The sequence below is a fragment of the Balearica regulorum genome, chromosome 23, assembly GCF_011004875.1.
Source record: "Balearica regulorum gibbericeps isolate bBalReg1 chromosome 23, bBalReg1.pri, whole genome shotgun sequence".
NCBI lineage: Eukaryota > Metazoa > Chordata > Aves > Gruiformes > Gruidae > Balearica > Balearica regulorum.
Genome location: NC_046206.1, coordinates 3,586,809 through 3,596,194, shown reverse-complemented (window position 1 = coordinate 3,596,194; position 9,386 = coordinate 3,586,809). Strand labels below are relative to the sequence as shown.

Genomic DNA, 9,386 nt, shown 5'->3' with positions numbered 1-9,386 from the left:
CAAATTAAAAACGCTTTTCTCATAACATCAACGCTCTTTTTCGTGGGCGGTAATTGTCCCGTTCGCACCGGGTACGCAGGACGCACCGCCAAGGTGGAATCCTTCGTTCACCTGCTGCGGGCTTGGGCCGGCCTCGCTGCGCGGGACAGGTAAGACGAGTTTCGGCCGCCTCTCTTCGCAACGGTCACGACCCAAAGCAGCAGCGGCCGGCCGGCCGGCGGCGATTCCTTGCTGCCAGAGCTGCGAGAGGCCAGCCACCCGCCTCGCTCCACCTTGCGATTTCCTCCCTCGCAGTAACACGGGCCAGCCTCAAAGTTGATTTAAGGCTCCGTTAAAAGTTTGCAAAATCATTTTTGCAGAAGCTCGACAGACAGCAGCGCAGAGGCAGCCTCTCTCAACGCAGCAGCAGCTCTCTAGGTGGCACAGAAAAAGCCATTAGGAAAAACCTTAGGTGCATGCACCCCACTTAAACCAGGTGCAGGGCACAGGAAAGCGCTTCCCCCCCTCTGCTCACCCACTCACGCCTGAACGCAACAGCTCTTGGACAGAAATCACGCCTCTCCGGCCCTCCCACCCCGCAGACAATGCTCTGAGGAGAGTCCAACGCCTGTTACAGACTTGCGGGCAAGTGAAAATCTCCAGTAAGACGTTTTATTGCTGGGTTTTGGGTTGTTTTGGGGTTTTTTTTTTCTGATATCTGAGGAAACGCGTGGGACAGCGAACCCGACGGCCGCTCCGTTTTCCGCTGTCGCGCATCCCGCCAGCGCTAGACGCGGGAGTGCACCCCCCCACAGCTCCCCAAGTAACCCGGCTCCCCGCCCCGGCCTCTACCAAGCGCGGAGCTCGGCGGCTGGCGGGAACCGCGCTGCCCGGGGCTCGCTGGCAGGAAGGAAGTGACGTACCTTGGGGGCGGAATAGAGCCGACGCGCGGCTCGGTGGACGCCGAAGCGGCCATAACGGTTGCGGGCGCTGGGCGGGGGAAGGCGGAGTCCGTGGCGGGGCGAGCGCTGCTGCCCGCGCAAAGAGCTTCGCTTCGCGGCGCACGCGCCGATGTACGCGGGCTCCGTCGCCGGGAACGGGCACGCACGCACTCGCTCAGCGCAGCCGAAAGGGCTAGCGGCCCCGGTCCCGGTTGGGGTCCGAGCGGCGCCCCGCGCCGGCAGGCGGTTCGTGCCAGGCCCAAAGATGGCGCTCCCCTCGCCGATAGGCCAGAGGGGACCCGCGCGTGCACCCGGTACCTTCTCTATAGCGTCCGGCTGGAAACGCGCGGCGGGAGGCGTTGGTGGGAGGCGCTCCGCCCCCGGTCCCGCTCCGTGCCCTTGGCAGGGGCAGCGCCCGCCGTGGCCATGGCGGCCTGGCCCGCCGTGCCCCTCCTCATCAACCTCGGCGGGTCGCTGCTGGGCCTTGTGGCCACGCTCACGCTGATCCCGGCCTTCAAGGACCACTTCCTCGCCGCCCGGCTCTTCGGCGAAGACCTCAACAAGGCCTCTCGGCGGCCCGTGTGAGTAGCGCTGCCCCGCGGGGGGGGTGGGGGGGGAGCGGACCGGCCCCGGTCCCGGGAGCGGGCCCGGCCGCGCTGACTCCCCGCCGTACCTTCCTTTCAGCCCCGAAGCGCAGGGCGTGATCAGCGGGGCCGTGTTCCTGATCATCCTCTTCTGCTTCATCCCCGTGCCCTTCCTGAGGTGCTTCGTAGAGGAGCAGTGCGCGGCGTTTCCTCACGACGAGGTGAGGCTGGCCTGACGTCGGGAGCGCGGCGGGCACGGGCAGGGAGCGGCCTCCGGTAACTGGGGTCCATGTTCTCTGTCCCGCAGTTCGTGGAGCTCATCGGTTCGCTCCTCGCCATCTGCTGCATGATTTTCCTGGGCTTTGCAGATGACGTTCTGAATCTGCGCTGGCGCCACAAGCTCCTTCTTCCTGCCATGGCCTCCCTCCCGCTGCTCATGGTTTACTTCACCAACTTTGGGAACACAACCATCGTGGTGCCTAAGCCCTTCCAGGTGCTGCTGGGCATGCACTTGGACCTGGGTAAGTTCCGAATCACCAGAAGCCATCATCCAAGCGGCGAGCGATCGGTGGGCTGCAGAGGGAGGAACGCAGGAAGGATTTGCTTAAATAACCAGTGAGAGGGCGCAACTCCCCCGCTAAACGTAAGGCCGGAATCAGCATCCAGAAACCAACACGCGTAGATAAGCGCCAGTCGTTTTTCCAGGATTCTGGCGATACAATCGAGCGCTAGGCGCGTGCGGCGCTCAGCTGCTGACACCAGAACGACCGAAAGCCAGAAAGGGAGCGCTACGGTCTGCCACCGCGTCACAACGGTTTGCCGCTGTCACTGCGTTGTACGCGCGTGAGGGCCAATTCACAGGGGAGGGAGCGATTTATTTAGTACTGTTACCGCTACCAAAACTCAACGAGACGGCTAGCTATTGGATTGTCGGACACAGCAGGAAGCGAGAGCTTCGGTGAACTGGACCGGGGCCGGCTTCGCCTCCGAATACTAAAGCGCTCGGCTCGCTCTGCTCTGCAGGTATCCTCTACTACGTCTACATGGGCATGCTAGCAGTGTTCTGCACGAACGCCATCAACATTCTCGCTGGAATTAATGGAATTGAAGCAGGGCAGTCGCTGGTGATAGCCGCTTCCATTATCATCTTCAACATCGTAGAGTTAAACGGTAAGGAAGATAACGTGCAAGTTTGTGGGTGCAAAAAACAAAGGGAGATAGAATCCTAGATTGCGATATCTGGTATTGCTAAAAATCACCCGCTCCTGTCTTGTCACAAATGCATTTTTTTCTTTTTTCTATAGGGGATTATCGAGATGATCACATTTTTTCTCTCTACTTCATGATTCCCTTTTTTTTTACCACGCTGGGGCTGTTTTACCACAACTGGTAAGAGGACGGACGTTCAGAGTTTCTTCGGAAGCGTCCTTTCCCTTTACTTTCTTCCTTTTCAAGCAAAAAAACCCCACTTAGCGACGCGCAGGCGGGACACGCTAGAGCGTAGACGGGCTTCTTGCTAGAACCAAGAGCGCAAAGCATCAATGCACCGGTAGCTTTTCTTCTTATTAGAACAATTCCGGTCACGCCAGCTCCCCAAAATGCACAGAATACGCTCCCTCGTATGTCTCGCTAACCGTTTTTTCATACCGTATTCACTGTGAGTCAGGTCGCAGGTCCCGGTCCTGCAATTCTTCGCGTAAACACCTGCGATTGTTGCTTTTACCGCGTAGATCTGCTGCGGTTCCCTCTTGACCCCTAACCTGCCACGCGGGAATACGTTCAGCGACTATGAAATCATTTTCACGGCGACAGCGATCGTGACAGACCTTTGCTTTTCTGTCCTGGGGATTGCAGGTACCCATCTCAAGTGTTTGTCGGGGACACCTTCTGCTACTTCGCTGGCATGACCTTCGCCGTGGTGGGGATCTTGGGGCACTTCAGCAAAACGATGCTGCTTTTTTTCATCCCGCAAGTGCTCAACTTCCTCTACTCGTTGCCTCAACTCTTCCATATCATTCCTTGTCCCCGCCACCGGCTGCCAAGGTAACGTACCCGAGCGACCTGCAACGGTACCACAGATCGCGCCTTTTATCTCCAACGCCAGCTGAGAAAGGTGGTGGTAGGTGCTCCTTTTAAAAGCCATCAGAGTAAGCGTTCTAGTTGAAAGTTAGCCGGCTCGCTTTGCCAGCTACAGTCAAGTTGTACTGTTGAAGTGTCTCAAAGAAGTTAAGTTTTCTCACCGCCCACACCCCCACCCCCCCTGCCAGAAGAGTAATTTTTAGCAAAGTTGGAATAAGATTATTCTCAGCTACAAGACTGAGAAAAAATTGATACAGGCACATTTAATGCTGTTGCAGCAGGATCTGCTAAGATTTCGTGGTAGCGAGCACTCTGTGGCACATCAGCGATCGTCTCTATTTTATTTTAAAACTGTACAGCTTTACACCTGTATTGGGGGTGCAGTGGGGAGGAATCTCCTCCCAACTCCGGCCCATCCGAGGGACCAGGTAGCAGCAGCTGCTATTACGTGTATCGGATTACTCCTGCTTTTTCCATCGCTGGATTTCTCTCTCAACTACTCGGCAAGGGATCTAAGTCTGCTTACGTAGGGATCGCTCTGTCTCCTTGCTCTATCCAATTTAAAATTTCAATGTTTCTTTTAGGCTCAACCCTAGTACAGGGAAGTTGGAGATGAGCTACTCCAAATTCAAAACTAAGAGCCTCTCTGCCCTGGGAACAAACATTCTGAAGGTAATAGCCAGAAAACATTCAAAATCCAGACGCATTTTGAGGTGGTCAAACGCGAGAGGAACGGGATGGGAGGGAATGCGGAACTTCAGGGTTCGCTAGTTATTTCCTGGCTCAAATCCAGAAGGAAATACTCTGCTTAGTCCGCCACCATCCCTCACGGTCACTCGATTGTGTAAATAACCTTTCAGAATAACCGCACGTAGCGGTGTCCCAGGACCATCGTAAGCCTGTCCTCTTTTTAGTAAGAGCACAAGCGAGGCTCGGGGGTGGGACAGCAAAAGACATCTTTAACCATAATCAGCCAGTGAGCACCAAACATACCTGGTGAAACAGCGTGCGATATTTCTTTTCCTAGGCAGTCAAGATCTTGCACGTAGTAGATGTGAGGAGTGGAACGGATGAAGATGGCGAATACACGGAGTGCAATAATATGACTCTTATTAACTTTGTTATAAAGCTGATTGGACCCACCCACGAGCGAAATCTCACTCTCCTGTTGCTACTCATTCAGGTCAGACAAACGGTTCCTCCAGTAGAAAGATGTACTCTGCAATAGAAACAGATCCAAATCGGTCTCAAGAGTTCCAAGGGGAAAGGGGGAAATAAAAGTATCACGCTCTTCACACAAGGTGCGGTTGAGCTGCGGAACTTGAGGAGAATCAGAGGTTTGCGCGGCTCAAAGAGGAAACAGATTCCTCCCCCCCTCCTCGTTCTTTGAAAGCTAATAAATACAAAGTCCCTGGGTTACCTCGAGAAGATTCCCAAGGCACAAATCATCGGATGCTAGGAAAACATTAAGAAAGCAGAGTGCCTTGTCACTCTGACCCAATACAGCCTTTTTCCACGTTCCTGGGTTTCAGTCATACCAAACACACACAGTCCCGGCATTACCTCCGGCCGGTGGACTCACGTAAGCACGGCGCACAGCTTGGCAGTATCTGGAATCCGAGCGGGGCGTGGAAGCGTTTTGAAGCAACTTAGAGCGCACGGATAACGTGCCTCACAGAAACTGCCGCTACCGCTATTCGGCACGCGAACTCCCGTGCATAATCTAGCAGAAACGCCGCTTTTAGAAAGGCCTGCATTGCTTAGTTGACCACAGTCCAATTCCTTTTTCATCCTCGGATCAAAGATAAGAGATTCTTATTAGGAAAGAAGAGGTCCTTAGCCAAATTCCCATTTGGGAGGAAGGGCTTCCAACAAACCAACCTGGAGACCGAACAGGGCTTAGGCAGACCGCATCGGGGGTGGGAAAGGAGGGGAAGTACATACCGCTTGATCTTGTGCCCAGTCACAACAGAGAAGTCGTGGCAGGGCCTTCTCGTCGGGATGCTGAACGGCAGCTTTGACGGGAGGTATTTTCCATTACAAACCATTGGGTTTACATTCTAATCTAGGCTCCTTAAGAAGGAAAGAGTCATTCCCAACCGTTCGCCTCGTCTGCGCGACGTGACCGTGCGTGGGCACACGGAGAAACCCCCCGTGGATAGATGCGACCGAGGACTTTGGCTAGACTTCTGCCTTTCATCTTTCTACGTCTAAAAATTTTGCCTTAACGTTTCCATTTTCTGTCCGTTTTTTACCTAGGTCCTGGGCAGCACGATTGCATTTTCAATCCGGTACCAACTAGTGCGCTTGTTTTATGACGTCTGACCGGGCTGTCGAGAGCAGGGGAAAGAGTTGTACCCACCAGACCCACCAGTCAGTTTTCTCCAGTTGCTGACCAAATGATTCAACTGATCTTACTCCGGCCCCCCGAGAACCTCAGGACACCTGTCAAAACGCAAGCAACTACTCTGCGTGGGCGAGTCTCGAACCGTAATCGTCTTTTTTTTTTTTTTTTTTTGCGCACAGAAGACTTTTGTCCGGTTCCGCTGACAGAAGAGATTTGCTGCTACTTGGACATCATTATTAATTGGATTACCTTTCAGAGGGGAAGTAAATGACCCAAACGTTTACTCGCAGCACTTAGGGAAAGTGGGAAAGATGAAACCTCTGTACATCTAACAAGCACGTTACGGTTCCCCAAGAGGGGAAACAGGAACTTTGGTTTCAGTGAGACTCTGTACAGCAGAACAAGTAAACCAGAATCCTCTCTGGCTTCTCCAGTCCTGTCTTTGGCCCGCGAACGTAAGAGTAGCATGTTATAAACCATACCCAAACCTCAGAGCGCTCTGAGAATAAAATAACTCATGGCACCCCTTCCCCTTCAGTGCTTTGCCTCGAGAATACTGTCACACGATACATCTCAGGGGCCGTCTACCCTGCTGGGGGGCTGCGGTAGACTCCCTCCTCTTTCACAGCTACGGGGAACGTTCCCGCCGAAGGGCTTTTATTTCTGAACGTCTTTATTGTCTGCCTTCCTTCACGGAATAGGACACATCTGGAACAGGCAGAGTAAGGATCGCTGTGTCCTCGCATAACAGAGGACCTCAGTAAAAGCCTTAGATTAACACGGAACTAAGACCCTGCAGGCTGCAATTACCTTTTCCTCAAATACAAATCGTTATTTATATAGCAGTATCTGGCGCCGTAGTTCACCGCAGAATCGCTACCTACCTGACCGAAAAACCCGTAACCGCCATTGGAGTACCAGGTTAAAGAGTGCGCACGACTGACGGGAGCAAAAAGCAAAATAATGCAACGGCAAAAGACAGGGACGCTGAGACGGGTGACAGTAAAAGTTGCCGAGTCTCGCACCTTAAGAGACGCGAGGCTGCTGCACCCCCGCGTGCCAAAGTCCGGCCAGTAACGAGGCTGGGGATGTATTCCTGGTAGGCAAAAATGCACGTGTCCAGCGACGCTGGTCAACACAGAAAACGCACAGCACTCAAACGTGAACGGTACAAGCGGCTGAATACTCTTCCTCCTCTCCAGCTGATCAGTTTGGAAGTCCACTAGTAACGTATATTCGTATAAACTTAGATGCGTACGCACACAAACATTACAAATCCCTTTGGTAGCTGGTGTTAAGTCTGTCCGGTAACTAGGTGCTGGATTTCCTGGCACCAGGGCACGCGAGCACTGCAGTACTGCTCTGCTTGCTCTTTCTCAGATCTTCTCACCTAGGGAGGGAGAGAGAGAAAGGTTAATCTCTCTGCTAGCTGATCCAGACATATGGCCTTCCAGTAGCTGACTCTCAGACACCCACCCCGTTAACACGCAAACGCTTTCTTCACCCTGCTTCTCCTTCCACGTTCCCATCTGTTTTCCTCCCAGCCCACTTTGACTTCTTCCCCACCTTTGACACTTCCCTTAAACGACCTACAATGTGTCTCGCACGTTCCCACAATCCCCTGAAAAGAATCTCGTGGTAGCTTGTCACATTCCCAAATGTTCTTGCCCCGGATGCCACCGTAAGCCCAATGCTCCTTCAGGCGGGGATCCCCCCTCAGTCTGCAGACATCCTGGGAGCACCCCCCCGCCTTATCCCCTTGCTGTGGAGAGAAGCCAGGCCGAGACAAGGGCCCAGGGGCCGACCCCGCTCCTCAGAAAGCTCTGGGAGCAGCCCAGCCGGGGCAGCATCACGAAGGCCCATCGCAGCGATGTGCCCGGCCGCAGCACCCTGACGAGCAGGCTGGCCCGCCACACTGCTCAGGTCCCGCCGCGGGGCCCGGCGGAGGCGGTCCGAGTGAGGGCGCCGAGCCTCCTCACACACACACACACACACACACACACACACCCCCCGCCCCCGCTTCCCCGCCCGCGCACCAACCGCCGCAGAGCGGTATGAATTTGGCGCCTTACCTTCTTATTGGTCTGTCTCTGTCACCAATAGACTCGGGGCAAGCGCGGTGGTGTCGCACTGGCGACCAGTCAGCAAAACGTTTCTTCCGGGAGACGCACCAATAGCGAGGCGCGGTGGCGCTGTCCAATGAGCTGAGCCCTACTTCGCGGCAGGTTATAAAAAGGCTGGGTGCGGGGCCTCCGGCCTCACTTCGCCGCAGAGCTCCGGAGCGGGGAGGGTATCACCCACAGCGTAACGAGGCGCCATGTCTGGCCGTGGCAAGAGCGGCGGTAAGGCCCGGGCTAAGGCCAAGTCTCGCTCGTCCCGGGCTGGGCTACAATTCCCGGTCGGGCGCGTTCACCGGCTGCTGCGGCGCGGGCACTACGCGGAGCGAGTGGGGGCCGGCGCTCCCGTTTACCTGGCCGCCGTGTTGGAGTACCTGACGGCCGAGATCCTGGAGCTGGCGGGCAACGCGGCCCGCGATAACAAGAAAACGCGCATCATCCCCCGTCACCTCCAGCTGGCGGTGCGTAACGACGAGGAGCTCAACAAGCTGCTGGGCGGCGTCACCATCGCGCAGGGCGGCGTTCTGCCCAACATCCAGGCCGTGCTGCTGCCCAAGAAGACGGGCGGCGGCGGGGCGGGCCCCACCAAGGCCGGCAAGAAGGGCAGCGGGCAGCAGTCGCAGGAGTACTAGGGCGGCCGACCGACCGACCGCCCCCCCGGCACCACACAAAGGCCCTTTTCAGGGCCACCCCCATTGCTCACCGGGAGAGCTGCGATCCGCGGAGGGGGGGGGGGGGGGGGGGAAGGGGGCGCGTCTCTTGTCCCGCCGTCGTGCCTGGAGGCGGCGCCGGGCCCCGCCCGTCTGACCGCTGGGCGGGCTCCGGGAGCGCTGGCGGCCGCCTGAAGTAGCGGTGAGGAACCGGCCCGCTCAAGTCCGGTCCGAAAAAAAACTCTGAACAGAAGAGCTGCTCCGTAAAGACGTGAACTTAACACTGGGGTGCTTGTAATTAAAACTGTATTTGTGGTCTGTTACATTCAGTGGACGTTGCATAGAGAATAAACAATGCTTCGTTTCCAAAACGCGGGACCCCAGGCAGGTGCCGTTCCAGTGTTTCCACAAAGCAGTGTAAACGCTTGAGCCGGGCCGAGAGGACGGCCGCTCGGTAGCGAGTGCGAGGAGCCACGGTAAAACGAAAGGGCTAACCGAGAAAGGCACAAGGGCTCAAATTTGCGCTTCCTCTTCAGCTCCCCCTTGACCGACCAGTCTAGATGAACGACTGTCTCTGACTACCCTTGTTGGCAAGCGTACAAGGGAAGCTATGCTGGCTGGCCACTTAATTCCTATTTTATTACTGGCCGATTCGACAAATTTGTATCCAGTAACCACAAGCTTCGTTT

General features: G+C 55.7%; 2 protein-coding genes across 2 annotated transcripts; both read left to right on the top strand.

The window, feature by feature from the left end:
• Positions 1-1,035: 1,035 nt before the first annotated feature.
• Positions 1,036-6,451, top strand: DPAGT1 (dolichyl-phosphate N-acetylglucosaminephosphotransferase 1). The gene is made up of 10 exons (XM_075774566.1): positions 1,036-1,131; positions 1,164-1,501; positions 1,605-1,725; positions 1,812-2,025; positions 2,528-2,674; positions 2,809-2,893; positions 3,359-3,547; positions 4,168-4,255; positions 4,611-4,766; positions 5,843-6,451. The coding sequence occupies exons 1-10, from the start codon at positions 1,051-1,053 to the stop codon at positions 5,906-5,908; spliced, it is 1,485 nt and encodes a 494-aa protein (XP_075630681.1). The 5' UTR covers positions 1,036-1,050; the 3' UTR covers positions 5,909-6,451.
• Positions 6,452-8,166: 1,715 nt separating this feature from the next.
• Positions 8,167-9,068, top strand: H2AX (H2A.X variant histone). The gene has a single exon (XM_075774571.1). It carries the CDS (start codon positions 8,248-8,250, stop codon positions 8,677-8,679), a length of 432 nt encoding a protein of 143 aa, XP_075630686.1. The 5' UTR covers positions 8,167-8,247; the 3' UTR covers positions 8,680-9,068.
• The last annotated feature ends 318 nt before the right edge of the window (positions 9,069-9,386 follow it).